We start from the raw sequence: 26,905 nt of genomic DNA on the forward strand, positions 1-26,905 counted from the left end.
CCATTTGCCTTTCTCTAGGCACTTTCTCTTATGTTCTCTCCTGTTTCTGACTTCTTTTCAGCCTGGTTCCTTTCCTGCCTTTTTCTTCATTCTACTAATTATCTAACCCTGGAGCTGCGATAAGCTTGCTTCTGGATGTTTGAGAAAGATGAATTCTTTTTCTCTTTCCCACTAGGTTATGTTTCTCTCTTTTTCCTTGCTCAATATTTCTTCCGATTGGTCCCCCAACTTATTCCACTTAAAGAAGACATGATCAATGCCGAAGAAAACAGTTTTTACAGTAGCCAAGCTAGAAATGGGTAAAGACCAGAGAATGTGTTTGAGAGGGTCAGAAGTTAGAATGGGCCTTGTTCTTGGGACTTTCCTCTTTTCATTCACTATGGATATGGCAGGGTGTAGGCGATCTGTGGAAGAGATTAGGCTCAGTCCTAACCATTTTCCCTAGTCTAGAGATAATGGAAAATTTGTTCCTGCTATTAAGCCCACACTGTGTCACCTTTCCTCCAGTCTTTTGACTTCTCTTCCTACAGGTTGACCATTCTACTCCCTGATCCTTGGTTTCTCTTTTTCTACTTCCTTCTATCTCTAGCTCCATTTTTTCCCCTGCTCAGCTGTTATTAGAACATTTTTCTTCCACAACAGTGGCTCTCTATCTTTAGAAGCTAATGTTCCATCCTTACATTTCCCATTTCTAGAGCACAAATACAAATATTCCTTTCTGGAACTTATTCAGAATGGATGTTCTTTCCTTGTATTGTCCAAATTTTGCCACATGATAGTAATGGATTTCACTTGGACATGTTACATGCTTAGAATATCATAGTTCATGTGGGATGGATAGAAGGGATGTTTGAATAGGAGGAGGGATATTTGGAAGGGGAAAGAAATGGAAATTTGGGATACTTTTAGAGTACTTTTGTTAATAGGAGGCAGTTAGATGGCTCAGCGGATAGAGAGCTGGGCCTGGAGTTAGGAATAACTGAGTTCAAATCTAGCTTTGCACACCTAGCTTTGTGACCATGGGCAAGTCACCTAACCTCTGCTTGCCTTAATCCACTGGAGAAAGAAATGGCAAACCATTCCAGCATCTTTGCCAAGAAAACCCCATGGACAGTACGGTCCATGAGGTCATGAAGAATCGGACACGACTGAACAACTTTTACAAAAGCGGGTTTTAGGAGCTAATGTTGCTCCAATGATTTAGGAATGTGTAGCCTAGTTTGTTTATATAATAATATTTGACATGAAAGTATTTTTTGACACAGTAATTTCAAGTCATGAATTGAATTTGCAGCAAGACATTGTACATTTTTGTTGCAAACTCAGGTAGAATGTAAGCCCCTTGAAGGTAAGAATTATTTCATTTATGTCTTTGTATTCCCTGGGGTCTAGCATGTACTACTACTGGTGCTTAATAAATGTTGATTGATTTAAAAAGAGTTCACTGCTTATAGGTCTTAGGAAGCTATGTCTCTTAACGTGTGTTAGTTTATGAGAAACAGACAGAAACATAAACCAAAAGGGTCCAGCAACATTATGTCGAAATAAAGTCACAGCAAAGAGAATAGGCTACCAGGCACAGCGCAGACAGCTCTGGTTTTGGAATCAGGCATCCTAGCTTCCCGTCCCGCTTCTGCTCCTTATTACCCGTGCAACCTTGGGCAAGTTGCTTAATCTTTCTAGGGTTCATGTTCCTCCTTTGTAAAATGAAGGGGCAGGGATCTCTGGGGTCCCCTCCTGCTCTGAATCTGTGACTCTCTGCTCCTTAGCATGAAAGTCTACAAAGCACTTTATATACATTATCTCCCTTGATCCTTAGCTATTACAGATGGTGTTTCCTCCGTGTTACAGATGAGTTCCTGTGCTTTCTAGACTCGTGTCATCCGAGTCTCAATTGCAGGAAGGGAATAATAATAGCAATAATTTAAAAACAGAAAACTCTGAAATTCACCAACCGCAGCTTTTGCCATCTGGGACTGGGTCTAGTCAGCCTCATTTTCTGAACTGCTCCCATCAGCAAGGTGTTGCCATCTACACTAACATCTAAAACCTGAAGACTTGCTTCGCAATAAATCTGACGTTGGAGGATGTGTGTGGTCATCCTTGCAGCACTTGGAGATGTGTGTTTCACTTGACAGTATTTGCAGATGATCTCTTCTCCCTCCCCTTCAAAATAACTCAATGAAGAAATGCTTCCGTATGCTAGGAATAGGCCTGTTTTGCTGAGGGTGGTTATGGGACCTTGTGGCCCAGTGGTGACTTTCATACAAATATGCATTGAGTAGTGACATTCCCTTCAGAGTTCACTATAAAATAGCCTTCCAGCCAGGCAGGTCTTACGTTGCTATAAAGGCAAACTAGGCAATTTTGCCTTGAAATATTGGGTCAGAAGGAATTCAAGAATGAATGTACATAGGTTATAAAATATGAATGCAGCTAGGCCATACTTTTAATCTTCAGGTCAATTTAAACACTTTTCAGCAAGGAAAGATTAGCTCCACTGTGTAGAAGTTGAGAATCTAGCCTTAGATACTCACTAGCCATGTGACCCTGGGCAAGTCGCTTAACCCTGTTTGCCTCAGTTTCCTCATCCATCAAATGGGCTGGAGTACCTTTGCCAAGAAAACCCCAAATGGGGTCACAAAGAGTTCGATGCAACTGAAATGACTGAATAACAGACAGAAGCTAAGGCTCTCAGATGCACCCTGAGAGAGGCAGGTTGAAGTCCCAGGTCGATCACCTCTACAGATACAGAGCCTACGCTGTTTCTGTATCTGAGGCACTTCACCTTTATAGTGGATGCCAAGTAAAGCTACAGGTCTTAAGATCCTGGAATACTATTGCCACCACCACTACCACCCGCTGCCCCACTGCCCTGAATTACCTACTTATCGTTGGCAGCGCCCTGCTGCTCCGGGCTCCTGAGTCTCACTTGAGTCATCTCTGCTTGTTAGTTTGTTTCCCCAAAATTCTACTCCTGGCCCTGGGGGGGAGGTTGGAGTAACTTGAATGTGAGCATTCAGTCCTACTTTGTCATTTAGCATGTAGCCCATTGGCGTGACGGTCATTTCATACAAACATATACACAGTGGCATTCTCATTAGTCAGTATGTTTATGTTCCAAGTCCACTTCAGCTCAATCAGTACCAGTAATAATGTTACATCTAGTATTGTCCCCGAGCCCCTCCATCCTTTTCTTCATCCATCATCTACTTCTAAGCTATTCTAAACTTTTTTCTGTTTTGTTTAGTAATGATTATAAAATAGAATCCTACTTCAATCTTTATTGTACTTTTTTAGTATCCCCATCTTCTATGTCTTTGTTCTAATTTGTATCCACTAACATTCAGTTCTCTCTACTGTGACATTAACTCTTTTCCAAAATGGAGGTTTCCAACAATCTCTGAGGATCAGCATCACTGTTTCTAGAAATGGAGTATCAGGTAACTGCCTTATGGCTCTACCTGCCATCCCTATGATCCCTAGACCAAAATCCCCTTCCCTGGCCAGCAGTCCTCTATATGTGTTGACTTTCTGTATTAGATTGTAAGCTACTTGAGTATGTGGACTCAAATGTTTCAGTTTTGTTTCATCAGCATTTAGCATGGCTCCTGAAACATCGTAAGCACTTAATAAAGGCCTTTTCCACCCATCCGTCTGCTACCTACCTTTGATCCTCAAAATTAAAAAAGACAGTTCTTAGACCGTGTTCATTGGCTATCTATCACCTTTGTTCATCACTTTTCTCATTGAAGATCCCCTCCCAAATCTCCATTCTTAGAATTTCTTATATCCAATAGTTATTCTACCTAATCCTAATATTTCACTCTTCTGCTAAACCTATCCTTCCCAGAGGTGGAAGGCTTTCTCCCCATCTCACATTCAGGGTCAATGATAACTGCCCTCTCTCTTTTCCTTCAAAACTCCAGATAAACCCTTCCATTGGGCACCAGGATCTTAGGAACAATTTCTCAGGGCATCTTCAGGTCCTTTGAGTTCCCCTTAGACAATGCTAACCTGTTGCTTTCTGTAGGCTGAGGCCATGGGTTCTCACTTCTTTCCAGCTTTTTATTTGCTCTGATTCCCAGTGCCCTGAGCCTTTTGAGTATGGAAAGCAGTAAGTTTTCTGTTTCTTATCACTACAGTGGTAAAGGGATATGCTCCTGCCAGTGGGCCCTGCACGTTCAGACTAGACAAGTGGAACAGGTATTTATCTATGAACCACTGGTTCAAAAGTCAGTAAGAGGAAACCTACAACAAACAAATTTTTGAATTTTTTTTTCTAATTTTGTGAATTTTGAATTTTCCAATTTGTGAAAATTGTACTATTCCTGTGATGAGTAAAGGCTGAGTAGCAAAAGACGATCATCTTGTGTTTAAAAGAAAGTGTATTCACTGTTCAGTCTAAAATAATTCATAATTCAATTTTTTTTCAGTATTTATACTTTCTCAAAGTAAAAATGTCCCTAGAAAAAAGCAGTTAAGCAAAGAAACACGAATTTATTAGGTACTTGCTATGTGTCAGGCACTGAACTAAGCATTTTACAGAGATTATATTATTTTATCCTCACAGCAATCTTGGGAGATGGATGATACTATTTTCCCTATTTTATAATTGGGGAAATTGAGGCAGGCAGAGATTTAAGTGACTTGCCCAGGATCAAATAGCTTATGAGTGTCTGAGGCCAGATTTGAACTCATGTCTTTCAAATTCCAGGCTCAGTTTTGATTAAAAATCATTGATAACCTGGAAGAGAGGAGTTTGTTCTTGGTGAATGCATTCTGGAGCCAGAGCACATAGGATTGAGAATCGAGTAGATGGTAATGAAATAAAAGCAATGACTGTAAACAATTTCAGGAGTTTGCTGTGAAAGAGAAGAGAGAGAGACCTATAAGATGGGAGTTTGAGGAGACGACAGGATGAAATGATGGCTTCCAAGGACCCAGTGATGCTTGTATCTCAAATCCATCCTTACCCTCATCCTGTGTTCACGTCCTCTGGAGCAACCTGACTTCTCCCTTCCTCAACCTTCTTCATCCCATTTCAACCACAAAGGAACATGGCCACATACTAGAACTCACCAGATTTCCAGATTCATATCATCTCCAACACCCAGATTCTGTGAAGTCTACTCCCATCCATTTACCCTTCATATTCTCACTCGTACTAAACTATTTTTTCTGTTATCATGGCCTCCCTTCAGTTTCTTGAACCAGTTCCTTTCTCCCAGTCCATATAACCTCATCTTGGCCTCACTCACTGTCATAATCAACTTTGGTTTCATAATTGGCCACTTGGATGTCTCACTAACTACTATCCTAGAATTCTCTGCCCCTGCTTCTGCTACTTCCAACTGGTGTGTCTTCATTGCTGCAAAATTATTACTGATTTCTCCAGCCTTGATCTACGACTGCCAAGCTTGACTGGAGAAAAAAATCAGAAAATCAAGGTGATTGCACATTTTATCATTTCATGGTGTGACTGAAAATAGAGCACCAAATTAGATACTTTCTAGCTTATGTGATGGGCAGCTAGGTGGCACAGTGGATAGAGTGCCAGGCTTAGAGTCAGGAAGACTCATCTTCCTGAGTTTAAATCCGGCCTTGGACACTTCCTAGCTGTGTGACCTTGGGCAAGTCACTTAAGCCAGTTTGCCTCAGTTTCCTCATCTGTAAAGTGAGCTGGAGAAGGAAATTGCAAAGCACTCCAGTATCTTTGCCAAGAAAACCACAAATGGGGTCATGAAGAATCCGATGCAACTGAACAGCAGCAGCAACAACAACAAACTTATGTGATGTTGGACAAATTATTTAATCTTTCTGTCCCTCTGTTTATATATGTGTGTATACATACACATATACATACATGTATAAATTTACATATATGTTTATTGTGTCAGGCTTGGTGGTCTCAAGGCCTCTTCAACTTTAAGTCTTTGATCTCCTGATCTCCTTATAATGATGAAGCCCATGTTGTGACCTGCTGGTGGGTGATTGATGAGAAATGAAAGTAGAAGTTTAGTGGCGTCATGAAATTGAAGAGCTGTGGTATCTCACATGTTCATTGATGTTTAGAAGGTAGAGGTTGTAACTTAAGAAAAGCAGAGGTAAAGTGGAACAGGATGTGAAAAGGGAGTGAGAAGGTTTGAGACTCCCAGGGTGAGTAACTTGGCAGAAACTGGGCTTTCAGTAAACTGCAATAGGAATCACATATGAGCCAAGAGAGAACCATGAAAGCCAAATGAAGTGAGCACGATCTTAAGCTGTAGTGAAAAGTAGGGTGTAGAGCATAGGGGTGAGGTCCTCTTGTACTCTGCCCAGGTTTGGCTTCATCGAGAGAAGGATAATAGAATCATAGATTTAGAACTGGAAGAGAACATCAAATTCATCTAGTCCAATCCTTTCATCTTCAAGTTGAAGAAACCAAGGCCTAAATATGTTATGTTAGGTGACCAAAGTCATCTAGCTAGCAAGAGGCAAAGCTGTGACTTGCACCCAGGATTTTAGCCTCCAAATTCAGCAAATGTTCCACTATACCACTTCTAGGAACCATATCTTAGAAGGGATATTGACTAGCTGGAAAGCATTAAGAGAAGGGAATCAGGGGACCAAGAAGACTGGGTACCAAACATACCTTGTTGTTGAGCCTTCATTCTCAAAGAAGACCAATGACATCAGAAGGGTGGTGTCTTGCCTTGCACATCAATTAGATTTGAGTGAGGCAGAGCTATACAAAGTCATCAGCCTTGCTCTCTCCTCCAGAGTCATCAGAGTCCAGTGGCAAGACAAAGGTCAAGATGACTGGCGATGGCCAAGGATGTAGTGGGTGACCTTGGCCTTTCTAAATTAAGATCTTCCCCAGGTCTCAGTTTGTCCAAGGCCATGCCCATTCAGTAACTAAGGGCTAGGAGAGAAAGGAGAAAAACGATGGCCCAGTTTACCATCCCAAAGATATCAATCTGGGAGGGGAAGATCCTCTGAGTTTCTGGCTAGAACATCAAACCACTTAAGGAGCCATTGTAAGAATTGGAAACATTTATCTAGAAAAGACTTGGGAGGGTACCTGATAGCTGTCTTGAAATATTTAAAGTTCTAGTATGTGAATGATTATAATTATTTTTCTTGGCTTGGGGTAGGGGGTGGAGTATAGATAGAACTAGGATTGATGTCTAAAAATTGCAGCAAGGTAAGATTTAGGCATGACATAAAGAAACACTTCCTAACAGTTAGAGATTTCCAGAAGTGGAATGGGCTATCTTGGGAGTTAGCAGCTCCCCCCTCACTTGAGGTCCACAAGGGGAAGCTGGAAGATCCCTTGTTGGGGATGAATAGAAGGCCTTTTTAATCAGGGCTGCACTGAGGTCTCTTCTGACACCAAACTTCTGTGGTCCTGTAGGCATGGAGATTAAGAACCAACCTCACTTGGACCCATTATTGATCCTAGAAAGAGCCATTAACTCTTACTGTGGGTCTTGCACTGGGCCAGAAAGCAGTTTGCCTTTTGTATTATTTGTCTTGACCCTTGCCTGTGTCACTTAATTCTTCACGTTTCATGAGGTTTTTCCTTCCTTTCTTCTTAGGTTCATGAAGGTAGCTGGGAGCACTGTGGATGCTGTTACCTGGCAACAGTAGGTATCCATCAGTCTTGTTTTTCCTTATGTCAGCTGAACTGTGGCAGAAAGAAAGACAAATTAGTCTTCCCTGAGTTTATATCTGAAGCATCCTAAAATTATCCATCATCCTCTAAGGAAAAGTTGAAACTGATTGTGGAACCAACTATTATGACAGAAAAATACTAACTCATAATCCTCTGGGTTCTTATTCCAAGCAGCCTGTCACTTTCACCAGATCTCAGATATTATTTATTGTTTTAGATTAAACTACCATTAGTGGACAGGGAATAGAGATCTGAAGCTTTCCTCTGAGGAAACATTCTTTATCTACCACCAAGCTGCTTAAATGCAGGGAATATATCGAGTCTGGTATTTCCTTCAGCAATATATTTCCTCATTTATTCTAACTGGACGCTAAAGGATGAGGGAAAAGTTGTAATTTTACTGCTCCTACGATGGAGTCAAAATGTGATATCTCATTGAATGTCTCAGTGGCAGGAGCCGCACTTAGGACTGAGTCAGTTTGTGGAGTGAAGAGCCACGCAGGTCAAAAAGGATGATATGGAAGGAAATGAAGTGACCTCAAGTGAATGGGTGCACAGAGCTCCCAGGAAGTAAATGAGGCAAAAAATGGACTGCTTGTAAAAATCAGCAACTCAAAGAAAGAGAAGAAAAGAAGAAGACTGGACTGACTGTCTAATGAGCCCAGTTTTCCCCTAGGGTAGATTCAATTCAATTCCATTCTATCCAACAGACACTTATTAAGCATCTCTTCAAGTACATAGTGATCAAGAAATATGGTGTAGTGAAAGCAGGGCTGGACTTGGGGTCAGAAAGACCTGGATTCAAAATGTATCTCTGACTTTTTCTAACTGTATGACCCTGGGCAAGTCATTAACCTCTCTGTTAAGGTTAACTGTTCATTTTGCTTCAGGAAACTCCCCAGGACTGATTTACTAAGTCAGATATGGGTTGTAACCTTTGTTGGTAGAGGGAGTTATCACACTGGGAGCTCCTCACTTTGATGAAATCAAGATGCTTCCTGTATTAGTGCTCATAGAAGACATTCTATATATGTCTCGCTATACCTTTACCTATATGAGGAGCGTATATAAGCCCACTTCAAACCTCATTACTGTGTGCTCAACCTAAATGTAGCATAGGACCGTGAGCATTTTTCTGTAACTCTACCTAGCCCTGTTTCCTGTTCAACAGCCCCCACATATGATCTAGTTTCCTTTACTTTCAATTTGATTTTAGCTGAATGTAACCCTGACTGTTAGGATGCATACTTCTCCAACCTGGACCCCCTCGTAGTATTACCCAAGAATTGATTTTAGCTCAACATAACCCTGACTGTTAGGATGCATACTTCTCCAATCTCAGCCCCCTCATAATATTACCCAAGAACTGTTGACATTTTCCCCCTTATCAAAGGCACTCAGCTATTGCTTGTATCACACTTGTGTATTCTTCATTTTGAGAAAGATAAAATTTAAGAGCAGTGTTGATTAAACTTGAAGTGAAAAGAACCTTAGTGGATTTGGGAAGGAATATGACATTTTTGCTTTATTGTTGATAATCGTTAATCTTTTCAATCAGTGGCTTTAACCATGCCCAATAGTACTGTGCACTGTTAGTGAAATCTCACATTTGTATATTTATCCACTTTCCAACCAATTCCACATACTTGCAGACATCAGCTTTTTAACTTTCAACAAATTGTCATGAGTCAAGGGAGGAACAGTTATCATTATCTATACATACTTACAAGGTTGAAACCCAGAGAGATCTTGTCATTCTTAAATGGTCAATTCTGTCAATACGTATCTGTCAATATGTATCTGTCAATACCCATATCTGACTTAGTAATAGGAGAAGTAAAGTAAGTCTGAGAAATGCCTTGTGACTTCAAGAAATTGAGCTTACTATCTCATTCTGGAGACAAGATTAATACATGAAACAGAACAAATGAGACCTAAATTACTGCAACATGGTAACAGAAACTCAGATGAGGTAGAGAGCATTATGAGACTGGTAGCAATGGGGATGTAGTATGGTGAGCAGGGTTGTTCTTCACCCTCCTACTGACTTTCATCTAGATTGATTTCCTGCTATAAACAACCTTTCTCTGCTCTGGTAAGTTGTAACAAAAGGAATCATAATTCTCTAATTTTTTTCTAGCTCTGAGCCCCCAGCCAAGTATAGCACTCTAGCTAACACATTAAAAAGAATAGGGACCCTTCCTGGAGGATTTGCAGAAACCTCCCCAGCTCTTTCTCCCCTGGGACTTTGGTTCTGAATCTTACTATGTCCCGCTGGAGATGGGAGAGCAGGATCATCTCAGCAAGCTAATGCCCTTTATGTTAAGCCATTCCTTTTAACAACTTATCCAAGGACAATACTGATCTCCCTATGAGACACCTCACCCTAACTCTGAGTGATATAGTACATTCCCCAGTCTTCATCTCTGTATGACAAGCCATAATCAGACAATAGTCATTTGTCCCATGATCACTAAGCATCTCTAGGGTTCATAGCTCCCTAATTTATTTGTTTGTTTTTAATTCTGTGTCTTATCTATTGGTCCATGCAAAGGAGAGAAAAGGATCCAGAGGTAATTAATGCCCTGGGATGAGTTCATGTCTTCACTCAGCTACTTTCCTCAATTTATTATGTGCAAATGAGCCCCCTTAAAGTTTTATATCCTTTACAAGGTACGACATGATTCACTTAAATATGAAAGGAGCTCACCCTTTACAAGGTGCAAATGCAGTCTGAGCGAGACACAGTCTTTCATATCATTGTCTTGGTTACTTGCCCCTTAAATCCTGAAAATTTATCAAAGTGAGCATTTTAGCTCACATCCTCACAAATAAGCAAGGAAGTCTTCATGAATTTACCTTTGAATATTAGGTAAGATCACCGTAGGTCAAGGAATTCTAGGCAAGTGAAATAATGTGAAGCAAGACATAGAATCCAAGGGTAAACCTCATGTATGTAGGGAAACGGTGTCTTCGCATAGACCATCACCCAAGCCTAGAAGGCATTACCTTTTTACCTGTAGAAAGCTCCACAAACTCCTTGAGTTTGTGAACTTGGATGGGAAAAAAATACATCTTTATTTTCACTAAACTAACTTAGCATTTCCTTGCATTAAGAATGTAGGCAACAAATCATTGTTCTGATAATGGTCCGTGGCTATCACCAGACTGCCAGAGGGGTCTGTGACCTAAAGTCAAGAACCTCTGAACTAGTGCAATCCCCAACATTTTACAAATGAGGCAAGTAAGGTCAGAGAGATTCAATTGTTTACCCAGAGTCCTCTAGGTAACGGGTGATAGATTTGAATCCAAATCTTTGTCAGATTCGTCCAAATCAAGGGCCCTTTCTGCTGTACAGCAGTATAGCTGTACAGTAGTACCTGTCCAGGGTAGCCAAGTGTCCAAGAAAATGGAAATGAAAAAGTCAGTTTGGTCAGTTAGAAGAATGGTAGCGGATCCATCAGAAAGTAAATACCTCTGCAGCATATAGGCCAGGAGGGCTCTCTGTCCTAGTTAAATAAAGATAGTAGTAGGAGTGTCCCACATCAGCTAAGGGACAGTCGGGAAGAGGCTCCAGGCAGAAAACTGACATAAGATTGCAGATAAACCTAGGACTTCCTTTGTGTCAAATAATGTCAAGAGAGTAGATGAAGCAGTCTGTATAAACCACTTAGCGTTTGAAGTTTCCCCTTGAATTTTTAACCTTGCTTTATTTGGATATCTCTGTCTTTCTGTCTGTCTATACATGTATATACACATATATATCTCCATATATATGTCACTTAACCCTCTTTGCCTCAGTTTCCTCATCTGTAAAATGTGCTGGAGAGAGAAGTGGCAAACTACTCCAGCATCTTTACCAAGAAAATACCAAATGTGGTCAGGAAGTGTTGGACACAACTGAAATGACTGAACAACCTTAAGCTATGCTTTAAGGTTTCAAAAGCTCTAATAAAATATTCTCTCATTTTATCCTCACAACATCCTTGGGAGGTGGGTGCTATTATTGTCCTCCTTTTACAGATGAAGAAACTGAGGCAGACAGAGGTTAAGTGACATGCCCAGAGACACACAGCTAGTAAGTGGAAAGATTTGAACTCAGGTCTTCCTGACTGCAGGCCCTATGCTCTGTCCACTGCACAACAAGTTTTTTTACACTGAAATACCTCTGAGCTTCAGTTACACACACTTGGAGGAGCCTGACTACTTAGTCTTCCCACCACTCAATTGGTGGCAGTGACTTGTGATGTGGCAAAAGCCAAATGAATAAAGGCCCAAGGTCACTAGCACTCACTTGAAACTTCAAGCCCATAGGGCTTGTGGTCAAGACAATATCTTGTGAATCTTGAAGCAGCATAGGAATACAAGCTATCTTTATTGTTCTTAAAGTCATGGAGTTACTTAGGCTACAGCTTTGAACAGAGTTTCATTTAAATGCAGTCACAAGAATCTCAAATTCAAAGAGGATCTTGGATTCAATTTGGTAAAACTATAGGGAGTTTCAGGAAACCTTCAGAAAATCCTATGCAAATAAGTGTTCAGCATTTCTGTTCCTGAAGCTCTAATGTGAAATTATTAGCAGTTCTATTTCAAATTGTCAAAAAGCAGATGGGAGGAAGGAGGGAGTTAATCTCAAAAAGAAAAAATGGAAAAATCCTTCTTTCTTAAGGTGCAGAAAAGACAGGGAGGCTTTTACTGTCACAAGCAAAATGTTTCTTTGTAATGGTCTTTGTTTTCTTTTACCTAAGGCAAGAAAAGAATTAGGAGCTCCTAGACCCAGAATTTTATGCCCAGAAGAGACATGCAGGAGTGGGAAGGGCAGTGGAAATGCCATGCAGAGACATACTCTAAAAAATCTGACCTGCAGCGTTCAGTGTTGGAAATCAGAACAGAATCGATCTCTGAATTACAGCATCTTTGATTTTGAATGGAAGTTCTAAGTCATCTAGTGAAACTTCCCTCCCATCACAGAACTCCTTCAATGACATCCCTTAGAGATCATAATCCAGTCTCTGGTTGAATATGCCAAATAATAGGGAATTCACCGGCAACTCATTCCATTTGGGGCAATTCCAATTCTGTTAAAGTTTTCTTTTATTTTGATAGAAAATCTGCCACTTTATAAAAATGTCATACCCAACTTAGCTACTTTGTGAAATTTGTCTCCTCAAATCTTCCATCCATTGGTCCGAGCTCTGTTCTCTGAAGCAAGACGGGGAGTCTATTCCTCTTCTACATGACAGATATTCAGATACAGGAAGACAAAGTGTCATGTCTATCCCCAAGTCTTTTCATCTCTGGGCTAAACATCCCCAGTTCATTCAACTCCTATGACATGATTTTCAGACACTCCAACATCTTGGTACCCTTCTCTGAATGTGATCTAGTTTAACAGTGCCCCCACTTAATGTATGGTGTCCCATACTAGACCAGTATGTAACTAGACCATTAACATAACCAAAGACTGCATTCACTTTATTTTAGCAGCTCAATCACATTGTTGGGTTCTGCTGAGTTTATGGTCAACAAAAACTCCTAGAATTTTTTCACATGAACTACTGTCTAAATAGGTCTCATCCATCCTGTACTTATATAATACATTGCTTTGAACCTAGATTTGTTGTTGTCTAGTCATTTTTTTAGTTGTATCCAACTCTCTGTGACTCCATTTGGGGTTTTCTTGGCAAAGATACTGGAGTGCTTTGCAATTTCCTTCTCCAGCTCACTTTACAGACGAGGAAACTGAGGCAAACTGGCTTAAGTGACTTATCTGCTAAGTGTCGGAGGCCAGATTTTAACTCACATCTTCGTGACTCTAGGCCAGCACTCTATTCACTGTGCCACCTAGCTGTCCCTTGAATCTAAATGCAGGGCTTTATAGCATTCCCTTTAAAATTTCATCTTATTAGTTTTATCCCATCATTCTAGCCTATGGAGATCTTTTTGGACCCTAATTCACCAGATGACCGAGAATTTCCTTTGAGCTTTGGGTCATCTGCAGAGGTGACAAAACATTACAACTGTGCCTTCTTCCGAGTCATTGATTAAAATCTAAGACAGGCCAGAATCAAGGACTGATCCTTGGGGCATTCCACTTAAGAAGTTGGCAACTTTAGGCCATTTTTCTCTTTCAACCTACTTTGTCATCCTACATATTAAGAGGGAACTATAAGGCGCAGGCTTTTGCAAATAATGAGTTGAATCTGGTAAAGAGAACATAGTGTTCTATGGTTTAGAATACTTTTACCAGCTCCCTCCAAAGGGGTGAGAGATTGCATGCTAAGCAGTAAATTACCAAGAGTGATCCCTGGTGGTAAAACAAGGGAACTGCAACTGCACAGTAACACGTTGCTGAAGTGAAGAAATCAGACTTATTTTCAGAAAGCAACTTTGGTGGGTAATATGGACTAAGCTCTGCGTCAGACGCCTAGACCATGTGGCTTAGCATGTTATTGCCATCTAGTGACAATTTACCATCGATTATAGGAATGATCTGGTAAGTGTCAAAACAAAAATATGATAAAATAGGAGGACAGGACTTTGAGCTGTGAGGGACCTTAGAGGATCATTTAATCTAACTTCTCCATTTGGCATAGGAAGAAACAGAGATTCAAATAAGTTAAGTGACTTGCCCAAGATCGTCATCATCATCATCCCAAATAATTGGCTTTTTCATAGTGGCTTAAGGTTTGCAAAGAGTTTTATACGGCATAGCTCATTTGATCCCTACCACAACCCTGTGAAATAATCACTTATTAACACTGTTTTATGGATAAGGAAATGAGGCTCCAGAGAGGCTAACTTCTTTTCTCAAGGTCACTCGAGTGATGAATAGCCACAGGTCCTGTGATTCTAAATGTAGTGTTCTTTCCATTGCAAACCAATATCACAAAAGCCACTATAGATTTGTGGTCACTCAATGAGCATTTATTAAGTGTTTACTTACTCTTTGCCAGGGACTGTGTCAAGTGTGGGGGTTACAAAGATTGGCATAATAGAATCCAAGTTAAAGAAGATTAGTCAGGCAGTAATATGTTGAACAAATTGGAGAAGTGGGGGACCAAGCAGCACAGACACCATCTAGAAGTTATTCAGGCATGAGACAATGAAGGACTTGGAAAAGAACATGAATGAAAGAGTCAGGGAAACATCTAAGAGCCATTTCAAAGAAAAGTAGCCGAATTCAGTGGCAGATTTGGTCAAGGGGGTGAAAGAGAGAGTTATGTCAAAGATGAAATGGAATGAGGCTGGATGGGAGGTTCTGCACTGAACTTAGCTGAAGTCCAGGTGAGGTCTCCAATGGAAGGAGCATAGAGAGAGAAGAGTATGGAGAACTGCAGAATGCACTTTGAGGAAGATGAGGAAGAGCTATCAAAGGAGACAAAATAAGAGAGGCTGGAGGTAGACCCTAGTAATAGAGAGTCATGGAAGCCAAGAGAGAGGATGCTTTCAAGGCAGCAACATCAAAGTCTCAAAGAAGGGGAAAGGCCATTGAATTTGAAGGGGAGCAATTTGTTGAGTTTTTCATAACTCTTTCTCTCTGCCCATGAAGTCATGCTGCCTTCTTGGCTGTGGAGTGTGCATGCTGTGCCAAGAATCTGTAGAGGGAGGCTGCTGATTTTAATAAGAAGTGTCATAACTCACATTTGACAGTGACCATTTCTGTGCTGTGTGGGTGTTTGCTCAAGGAGGGCTATGCTCCAGTAGTGCACCTCCACCATGTACACAAACTATCCTTAAAGCTAAAGGAATCTGAGTGTTAACAGAGGAGCTTCAAGTCAACAAACAGCCTGTTCTTAGGACCCTACAGCCTTGGTTTTCATGAGGTTTACTCCTGGAGTATAGCCTTACTTGGTCAATGTGGAGAAGTCAACCTAAGTTTCAACCACTTGGATGCTCTTCCCCAGCAACATCTCATTTTGTTGATGTGCTCCCCATCCTTTAACATCCAGTTCAACTGCTACCCCTCCTACATGGTCTGACCTTATCTTTCTGTACATATGTACACACCAGCTGGAAGAGATTTATCCCTCACCTAATCATATAGCACTCTGTGGTCCTTAGCCGTACTGTAATTTATCTGTATACCAGATAGAATGTAAATTCCTTGAGAAGAGGAATTATTTGGTTTTTGTTTTCATATCCCTAGCACCAGGCATACAGTAGGTACTTCATAAATGCTACTTCATCAGTCAACAAGCATTTATTTAGTGCTTACTATGTGTTTATACTGTGCTAAATGTTGGAAATATAAAGAAAGGCAAAACCAATGCCTGCCCTCAAAGAGTTTATAGTCTACTAGGGGAAAGAACATGCAAATGACTCTGCACAAACAAGATACATGCGGAGTATGTTGAAGGTAATCTTAAAGAAGGGGAGCTCTTGCCTGATGTCTCCCTGTATGTTTTAACCTCTCCACTAGATCATAAACTCTGAGAGTGGGAAGCAGACATTATTTCTTTTTTTCATATCCCTGAACACAATGAATTTCCTCTAGCAGGTTCTCAGCAAATGTTTGAACAAATGAGAATGAATGAAGGAATGAGTAAAATGAATGAATGCCTGCGGCTGCAGTTTTGCTCCCTGCACAGCTGATACTTTCACTCTCCTCTTGGGGGACATTATTCTTATGTTCACCTTCTTTTAAATAATAAAAACACTTCTCTGGTGGCTCCCACACAAATGCACACATATTCTCCTCGTGGCCAAGGGTAAGCAGTGAAAATACAAAAAGGGATTAGGAAGAAGAGGAGGAGTTGGGCTGTAATGGAAAGATCACCAGCCTGAGAGTTAGGAGCCCTAGCTTCTAGTCCCCACCCCATCACTGATTTGCTATGGAACCTGGAGCAAGTTGAACCAAGTTGGTCTAACCTCCTGTTGGACCTCAGTTTCTTCTTCTGGATAAAAGGGAGTTGAATTTGTGGGCATTTCTTCCCTGTTGATCATATCACTACACCCAAAGGGGGAGTTGGGAGCCCAGTTTTTATAATGGGAAAACAGTTTACTATAAATATATTTCGTTTATTGGTACTTTAAAAATATTGGCCACTTCTCAAGACAAACAACATGTGTTTGCAACTTCTCCAGATACACCCCGAAAGCAGGGGGGGTGTTGTGGTTTTTTTGGCTCAAGGATCTGTACTCATTTGGGGACAACAAGTAGCACCTGGAATCCACCATTTTTCCCTCATAGCCATGGTCCTCAATCAAAACTTGGGAAAGTTATAGAATAATCCCAGGAAATCCAAACCACGAGTACTCCATAGAAATTAAAGCCAAATGCCAAGTTGCTGTAACATTAATGGAAACTCTGATGAAGTTTCTCTTAATGCAAAGAAAATCAACAATCGCTGTCTAATAATAGAGTCCACTGCTTTGGGGAGAACTAGTATCATAGCTTCCAACTAAGTGTTGCGAAGCAGAGCCTCTAGCCCGTAATTAGGTAGCAGTGAAAACCCCACATGTGAAATTGTGAATAGGTATTTCCATGAAGGATTTGCTTTATTTTGAGGACCTTAGTATCTCGGGCTTCTAGGCTGCTCCACCCAATAGCCCCCCAAATTTGAGAGTCATACTAGGGCTGAAAAAAAGAGTCAGTAGAGAAAAGCTGACTGGCTACTCAAGCAAGTTCTCAGGGTGGTGTGGCATAGATGAAAGATCACTGGACTAGGAGACAGCAGACCTGGATTCAAGTCATCCCTTGAACAGATAATCTATAAAGTTCCTTCTAGCTTTAAATCTATGATTCTGTAAACGCAATTTCCTATCTATATAGATTTAGGTAAATTTCCTTCTTCCCACACTGCAGTTTCCTCTCCAGTTAAAGGTGGAGTTTGATGTTGGTGCAATTGGAGTAAGTCTTCTTCTTCTGGGAAACAATTTGAAACTATGATCCCACTATGGAATATATACCCCATCAAGGTTGGTGTCCAAAAAGAAAGGTCTCAGATATTAAAAAATGGTGCCTCCAATTCTTAACTCAGGTGCCACCTCATACGTGAACCCTTCACTAAACCCCCAGCTGCTAATTTTCCCCCTCCAAAATCACCTTGCATTTATTTCATATATACTTATATATAGTGTATGTTATTTTCCCCCATAGAACATATTGAGTTCAAGAGCTACTCATTTTTCTCCTTGTATCCATAGAACCAAGTAGGCTCTTAGTAAATGCTTGTTATTTGATTGGTAGAAAAAAATGGAAATGAAATGGGTGCACATTGATTGGGGAATGGGCAGACAGCCTGTGGTCTATGTCTCTAATGGAATATTGTTGTTTCATAAGAAATTATGAATATGAGAAAATTAGAATGAGAAGGCTTACGTAGAACTATGCTAAGTGAAAAAAGCAGAACCAAGAGAGTAATGTGCCACATAGCAATAATGTAAATGATAACCCTAAGAAAGCAGTAAAATTCTGACAAATAAGAATGAACAGTTTCAGTCTTGGAGAAATGATTTTCAAATATACTTCTTTTCTTCTTACAGAGATAAGGACTATGAAATTGGGACAACACCCCACATAGCTACTATGTCAGTGGCTTTGCCTAAATGTTTTTCCTTCTTAAAAAGAAGGGTTTGTTGATGGGGATTAAGGGGTTAAAAGGAAGAGGTTATGATATAAGAACAAAAGACAACTGTAAAACTGGAGTGGGGCTGGGGGAGTGAGCAGTTTAAATTAGATGATCCCTAAGGTAGAACTTCCAACTCTAACATTCTATGATTTTGATGGGAGCATCTAGGTGGGCTTATCATGGCTGCCGAAAGTGACAGATGGTTACTGTCCAATGTTTAGCAATTGCTGACTCTTTTTTACACATCAATACTTTCTCATAAAGACATGTTACAGTTGCCAAGATCATAGCTTTTATTTCTCTAGTTTGTTAAATTCTAAATGGAGCACTCTACCCAAGACCTCCTTCTAAGATGACACCATCCTATTAATAACCAATCTTCAGTTCCATTCATTCAGTTAGTTCTAAATTCGCTGAATTGTACCACCAGTACAATCTTTTCTCCGATCATAATGTGCCTCATTAAAATAAAGCTATTTAGTATCCATCATATTCCTTTGATGTGTGTCTAGCGACACTGTCAGAAAAGGAGATTAAATTAATATGCTGTGACCTGTTCCTGATGATGTCAAGTCGTTTTTATTATCAGCAGTTGCTAAAAATTTTAAATGTTCATAAACCAGTCCTTTAATGATGCATTCTAGAATCCTTCCAGGAAGAGAAGTCAGGATCATTGGCCAGTAATTTGCAGACTCTACCATCTTTTAAAAATTTGGAAATTTTCTTTGCTCCAAACCAGAATCACATCTCCTGCTTACTATGGTATTTCAAAGATCATTAATCATAGCTCAATAATCTTAGCCACTAGTTCTATCATTACCCTAGGACTCAGCTGTCTAGACCTGGTGGTTTGAGCTCATTAAGGACAGCCTTTTAAGCCCTTCACTTCTCTTTGGTTTCAACTCCCTGTTAACTTCTTCTGTTCTCTCTTTCCCAACCCCATGGATCATTTTTCTTAAAGAGAAAAAGAAGTATCTCTGAGCTATTTTTCTATCAAGAAGTGATATTTGTGTGAGGATAGCTAAGAAATGCAAGGGAGAAGCATAGCAGAGAGCATTTAGATGGGGGTGAAAGGAGGAGATATCTAGTATGCCTGCTGTTACTGTGGTATACCACTGACCCTCTGAACAGGTGGAGTATTGGGATGACAAGTTTCCAGAAAATAAGAGTTGAGTAGTTCAGCCTTCGCATGCTCATCTATTGTTACCATCCCATTCACCCCAGATAGTGATTTTATCCCTTCTCTGATCCTCTTCTTGCCACCCCTACATTTATTTTTTTAAAAGAAAAAAGAACTGTTGTTCTTACTAATTGTGAGCCTCAGGTCAGTATTATATTTTGTGCTTCTAATGCCATTCTTCTATGTTTGGCCTCAGTTACATTTCCTCGATCCTGTCTTTTATGCAGATCTGTCTAAAAATCAGAATTGGTTAATGAGTTTCACTAATATATAGTCACATCGCTTTTTAGGCAGCTTCCCTATATTCCTTATTCTAAGAACCATTTCTGCTCATGTCATTAAATTTTCATTCTTGAGAGCTTCCTATTCTTCGTGGACTGACTTCAGGGCTATTAGATATTTAATGTTCTTTTTTTCTTTTTTAATATTTCTTTTTTTCCCTAAACTCTTTGATATCTACTTACCAAAATCTCCCATGCCCATCAGCCTGTGCCCATCTTTTTTCTTCTTCATCATGATCTGTGTCAGAGTAGTCATTTGCTTACAGCATTCCTATTATTTCTACCTTGACATTCTATTCTTCTTTGTTGGTTAGAATTAGTCCCTCTTACAGCTTTGAAACAAGTATTGAGGCCAATCAAGATTGTCTTTTAGCTGCTCCACTTTTGGCAAAGATAGAGCTCTAGCAGAGGTCCAGATGATTGAAGAACTCCATTACTCTAACATTGTACTTCTGAACCAAGTATGTACTGTTTCCTGAACTTGTCATCCCATTACTCCTGGAGGTCAGTAGTATACCACAGTAACAATGGGCACACCAGGTAGCACCTCCTTTCATCCCTATATAAATGCTTTCCACCATGTTTTCCCCTTTTGCTTCTCAGCTCTCCTCACACCAATATATCTGCTTATACACAGTGCTACTCCACTCCTCCATTGATCTGTTTTGTGTCTTTTGAATATGGGCGTGCCTGTCTAGAGCCTTCTTCTGGTAATGAGTCCCATCTTCCCCAGTCTCAAGATACTTCTGAAGTCAAATTTGTTTTGTGTTTGAGCTCTATTTTTCACCCTTTTTGTTATTCGTGAGGCCATGGGTTTCATTGATAAGGTTTTTCTCGGATATTGTATCCCATACTTTACTAGCCCTCTCAGCTGCTCTTCTTGCGATGTTCTTTATGTTACTCTCTATAAAATGAAGCTTTGTCAGTTTCAATGGCCAGTCTTCTCCCTTCCCCTTTTCCATTTAAAGTCTTCTCTGTAAGATGCTAGGCATATTTCTTTTTCACCAGTCCTCATTAGGACTAACTCCTAGAATACAGTATTCCCATGTTTTAAACTGTGACCCAGAAATCCAACTAGCATTTTCACAAACCATTTCCTTAGCCAGGTAGTCACTTATTTGCAAATCTGCCTTTCTCTTGGGAACCCCCTATCTTCCATCACTGGATAGTTTTGAAAACACCACCCGTGCCCCCAGAGATCTTTAGTTGTTTATTTTCCTCAACATTTCATAATCTTTAGCAATTTGTTCCCACAAGAATCTCCAGCAGTCAAGGTTGGTTTTTTTTTTTTGCTTTGTTTTTGTTTGAGGCATTTGGGTTAAGTGACTTGCCCAGGGTCACACAGCTAGTAAGTGTCTGAGGCCGGATTTGAACTCACATCTTCCTGACTATAGTGCTGGTGTTCTGTTCACTGTGCCACCTAGCTGCCTCTCTAGCGGTCAGTTTTTACAAGTCTAGGAAGTCTTTCTGTTACAACATAAACAATATTTCAAGAAAAAGTTATTGTTTGTGAAGTCAACCACTAGCCTCAGTATCCACCCATCCCCATACTCACCACCATCCAAACCCCGACATGCACAGCATAGACACACAGTCACCAATTACAATGAATAATACTAATGATAATAACAACAACACCTTAAGGTTTGGAAAGCACTTTATACAAGTTATTTCATTTGATTCTCACAACAGTCCTATAAGGTCAGTTCGAGTATAACCCCCTATTTTATAGATAAGGAAACTGAGGCTGAGAGAGGTTAAGTGATTTGCCCAGGGTCATACAATCTGCATCTAAGGTAAGCTTGAACTCAGGTCTTCCTGACTATAGCTCTAGCATCACCTAGCTGCCCCCACTACTTGATTTTTTTTTCTCTGACCATTACCAGATAACCTCTTACCTGATGACCCTAATGGATTCAGGTCATCATTCCATGTTACATTCATTCCATGGCTGAAGAAGGTGGTCACGTCCATTCTAAATCTCTAGGGGAATAAGTCTCTAATTCCTTCAGTCAGTCTTCTTATGGCATAGTTTCAGGTCTCATTAACATCCTAGTAGCCCTAGTAGGTCTAGGCTTATTTCCCCAATTCTATGCAGTTGTTTTTTTCCTAACCTAAGTACAAGACTAAATTTATCTTTGCTCAATTTTAGTTTTCCCATTCTAACTCCAGCCTTTCTACAACTTTGGTAATACCTGTTGTCAACCAAAATAATAGCTATCCCTTTAAGCTTTGTGTCATTGGCATGTTTTAATGAGCATGCCACTGAGTTCTTCTTTTAAGTCATTGATGAAATATCGACCAGAACACGGTCAAGGACAGAGTCTGACGATGCCCCACCTTTAGGTGGACATCGATCCTTTGATCAATGTTCTTTAGATCCAGTCATTCAACCAGTTTCAAATTCACATAATGGCACTATTATTTGAGGTAACTTTCTTCATTTTCTCTGTAAATATATCACGAAAGACTTTATCAAATGCTTCATGAAAAGCAATGTACTATGTACTAAAGGAGTGGGAAATACACTGGACCTGGAATCAGGATTCCTGGGTTCAGATCCTTGCTATGATATTTACTCATTTTCTATGACTTGGGGGAAGTCATTTAGCCTCAGTTTCCTTTTCTGCAAAATGAGAATAATAATACCTGTACTACCTACCTCACATGAACGTGTTGAGGAAGGTATCATTTAAAATTGAGTTATAATTATTAATGCTGAATATCCAGTTATACTATACCTATACATTTCTTTGATTGATAGTTTCCAGTAGACTGGTGAAGTGGCATCATCATGCAATGATTAGCAAGCTACATTTTGAGTTAGGGAAAACTGAATTCTAGTCTGGCTTCCATACTCTTAATATCCATGTGATCGTTAACAAGTCAACCTCTCTTAAGTACTTGTCTAAGAATTGCCTGCTAATCAATCATTCGTAAGCATTTATTAAGCACTTAATATGTATCAGGCACTGTACCAGGAATACAAAGAAACAATGGAAAAGAGATCCTGCTGTTTCCACGACCTTACATTATAATGGTGGAGACCACATGTGCACAAAAACTATGTACAAGATAGTCAAGGAGTAAATGTAGGGTAACTTTATTGGGGAAAGCACTAGCAGTATTATAACATAGAGGGTATATATAATGTTGCACAATGTTGGGTGTTGGGAAGTCCCCCATTAAAGAGATCATGCCAGTCTAGTAACCCTATCCAAAAAAAGGGAGGGGAAATTTAGGTGATCATTGAAATTACAGATCCTTGACCTTTGGATGAATTGACCAGTCCAATGACCCCATTAATCAAGGGAATTAGATTTATGGCTGGGAAATAAGATATACAGACAATGAGGTATAGAAATCCATCTTGCCCTACAAGAAAGTAAAGGGAAAAGGGATGGGGGTGGAGTGGGGTGACAGAAGGGAGGGCAGACTGGGGAATGGGGCAATCAGAATATATGCCATCTTGGAGTGGGGGGAGGGTAGAAATGGGGAGAAAATTTGTAACTCAAAATCTTGTGGAAATCAATGTTGAAAACTAAAAATATTAAATAATAAAAATATGAAAAAACTAAAAAATTCCCAATCTAACAAAACAAGAAATAATATAAACACTCTAATCCTAGAAAAAAGAAATTGACCATAAATGGACACCAACTTACACATGAAATTGTATCAAACATTCAAAGAGTAATAAATTCCACTAATACATTTTTTTTACAAAAATAGGAAAATGAGGCATCCTACCAACTTCCCTCTAAGAAACAAATATAGTCCTGATACCTAAACTAGGGAGAGGTAAAATAGAGAAAGAAAACTAGACCAAACTATCTAATGAAAATTGATAAAAAAAAGTTTGAATAAAATATTAGCAAAGTCACTACAGCAATGTTGTCAAAAGATTATTCACTTTAATCAGGTTGGATTTATACCACGAATTCAGGGCTGGTTCAGCATTAAGAAAGCTATGAACATAATATGTCATAGTAAAAGCAAAAGCAATACGTGTGTGTATCACTATATAGCAGAAATTAAGCTTAGATTAGCATGTTATACCACATTCCACAATAATTTCAAAATTGATACATGACTAGAATATTAAATCATACTACAAAAAGAGAAGTAAAATAATAATAATAATAATAAAAATTTTAAAAGGAAATTAGGTTTATGATATCATAGATTTAAAGCCAAAAGGAACCTTGGAGATCATCTTATCTGACATGACTTGTTCTAAATGGCCCTGCTATGTGATGAAGCCCACTGTTTGCCTTTCTAAGTGTTAGATGCTCACAAATCATTCATTTAATACTTACTCTAAAAATTTCCCCTTGTATGAATATCAAATTCACCAATCTATAGTTTGCTTAATAAATATTTCATCATTTATTAAAGACTTACTGTGCACCAGGCACTATTCTAAGCATGGCAGGTAGAAATACAAAAAGTAAGACAATCTCTGCTCTCAAGGAGTTTCCCTTTCTTGAAAAACTACAATATTCCCTGTCTTCATTGCTGGGATACTTCTCACGTACTTCACAGTTACTCATAGGTCACAGGCAGTACTTTGGCAATAGCAAGTTCTTTGCTACCTGCACATAGTTTCTTCAGGAGAGGTGACTTGAGTTCATTGAGGACACCTAAGTGCTCACTTACATTCTCTTTATCTTGGGTTTCAATTCCTTCTTAACTCCTGTGGTTCTAACCTTTTCTATTTGAAGATCATTATCCTTGATGAAGAAAACAGCAATGACAGAGGAGTTGAATAATTCCGTCTTTCTCTCTGCCTGTGCACATCTTCCCATCTATCCCAGGTAGCAAACTAGCTTGTCCTTATTCTTTTTTGCCTCTACTCTAGATTTAAAAAAAAGCCAGGGGGACAGCTAGGTGCCACAGTGCATAGAGCACCAGCCCTGGAGTCAGGAGGACCCGAGTTCAAATTCCACCTCAGACACTTGACTCACTAGCTGTGTGACCTTAACCCCAATTGTCCTGCCATTCCCCCTCCAAAAAAAGCCTGCACTTTCTTTATCATTGTCTATAGTTTTGCATGTCTGTTCTTAAGACCTCCATAAAACCTGGTGTCTTTACTAAAGGATTCCATTTTTAAAGGAAGGACATTCTATAATTTAAATTTCCATCCATACCAAAAAGCACAAAAATGACAGTTTTAAAAGTATGTCATTGCAGTGGTGACTCTGAATTTGTCTTTAATGTAAATGTGAATTAAAATGACTCATGGGAACAGCATCTCTTGGAAAGGCATGAAAATGCCCAGGGCTAATGGGCCATTAGAATGACTTATTCAGTACACATTCTGGTTAAAGAGCAAAAGCATCTCTAACAGATCCATCACCCAGATATTCAATTTTAGAAACCAGAAGGATATCCAGGCTGGCAACAGTAAGGAAGAAATTGAAAGGATGAGTTAAGAAAGTACATTTTTCCCAGAAAGCTTGGTGTTTAGTTCAAGGTATGTCATTTTTAGCCCCAGATCAAAAAGGTGGGGCCTTCCAAAGAAAAACCTGCCTGGCTGACAACAAAAAAGTCCAAGAGGCTTTCTGAAAGAAGGAGGAGGCTTTCAAAATGGGACAGAATGCCTGAGCCCAGGGAAATAAGGAAGTCTTCAAAGTATGGCATTTAGGTGCAATCAGAATGTAGGCCACCAAAAAGCCTTTGAGAATTCCTTATGATGGTCGTAATCGGGGAAAGTCTGATCAATTTGATGTTGTTACTGGGAACCTTTGTTTGGGAGGCTTGGGTTACTTTTTCCAAAGGAGGTGAGGATGCAGTCATTCTCATTACCACCTAGCTGAGAAGACCGAAGGGTCTCCAGGTCCTGGGAACCAGGGCATTTATTTTGTACCTCGTTTACAATGAGTGAGCATTTGAGGATGATTGATTGATAAGAGTTTTTGTGGATCCTGAGTCAAGTCCCAGAAATTCAGAGAGATCTAAATAAGATAGTTGAAGATAGAGAAGGTCTATCTCTAGAGGTAGATAGGCCCTAGCATGAAATGGGAGGAGGGGTCTTTGCATCCATAGAGCTTCCCTGCCAGGAGCCCTTGTTCTTGTTGTTGATCCTTCCTTCTGGAAGAGGATCATGCCATCAGGAAGGTGATGCTATCTATGACTTGAAAATGAATTGGATTTAAGTGAGGGAGGGCTGTGTAAAGTCACCAGCCTCACTCTCTCCTCTGGAGCCATCTGGGTCCAGTGGCAAGATATGGAAGCCTTGGGAAGGGTCATGTATAAGTACCCTCAACCACATGGTCTTAGCAACTAGATGGCCCCTGGAAAAGATGGAGCCACATGGACCAGCCTCTTAAGTCGAGGACTTCTTAGATGACACGAGAGTGAGGAAATGAATTCCTGGACACAGAGCATGTTGACCTGGACCTTAAAGAACAGCAAGGGATTCATGATACATGTGATCAAAACCCAAACATTTATTTCTGCTACTACCACAAGTTATTCCATTGATGCAGATCTAATGGGAAAAGGGCTGCCTCTTTAGCAACCACAAGTTTGTTTTCCCTGGAGAAATTCCAGACTTTTAGGGTAATAGCGTAGGAGGCCTGTATAAGGGCCTGGGGTGAAGCCATTACTCAAATACGCAAAGGAATTTGTGATTTTTTTTTAAGTATCAATGAACTTCAAAAAGGTCAAGTATCAGGTAAACTATATAGGATGGTGTGCCATTGACCATCCATTACAGTCCTGGAAGTCTTAAATGATGGCGACTCTTCAGAGAGCTCCTTCTACCACTGTACCACACAGCCTCCTATGTCCTGATATGTCAGAATATTGGAGCCACTGTTCTTAACCTTTGTGGTCACTGCCCTTCAAGAACTAAAGAAGAACAGCTACAGCTAGGAATTAAAATGATCAAGGAGATGGGGTAAATAATTAATAATAATCATAATTAATAGTAATAGCTTGCCATCATACAGTGCTTTAAGGTTTTTAAAGTGTTTTATATGTGGTATCTCCTTTGATTCTGGCCACAGTCCTCTGAAGAAAGTAATATTATTATCCTCATTTTACAAATGGGGCAGCGAAGGGATTTGTCCAGGGTGTCAAAGCTAGTAAATGTCTGAAATGGGATTTCGACTTGTCCTCCTGATGCTAACTCCAGAACTCTATCCACTCTGTCTCCTCCAAAGGCCATCCTATGTAAGGGTAGGCTAAGCAGATTAGGACTTTTCAG

At 39.9% G+C, this 26,905-nt stretch overlaps 1 protein-coding gene across 1 annotated transcript in view; it reads left to right on the forward strand.

Moving 5' to 3' along the window:
* HPSE2 (heparanase 2 (inactive)) overlaps nucleotides 1-26,905 on the forward strand; it is a 746,397-nt gene that overhangs the window by 453,072 nt on the left and 266,420 nt on the right. The window contains exon 6 of the mRNA XM_036736909.1: nucleotides 7,581-7,628. Coding sequence (XP_036592804.1) covers nucleotides 7,581-7,628 — 48 coding nt within the window. The remainder of the gene's footprint in view (nucleotides 1-7,580; nucleotides 7,629-26,905) is intronic.

Source organism: Trichosurus vulpecula, chromosome 8, assembly GCF_011100635.1.
Source record: "Trichosurus vulpecula isolate mTriVul1 chromosome 8, mTriVul1.pri, whole genome shotgun sequence".
Taxonomy (NCBI): Eukaryota; Metazoa; Chordata; class Mammalia; order Diprotodontia; family Phalangeridae; genus Trichosurus; species Trichosurus vulpecula.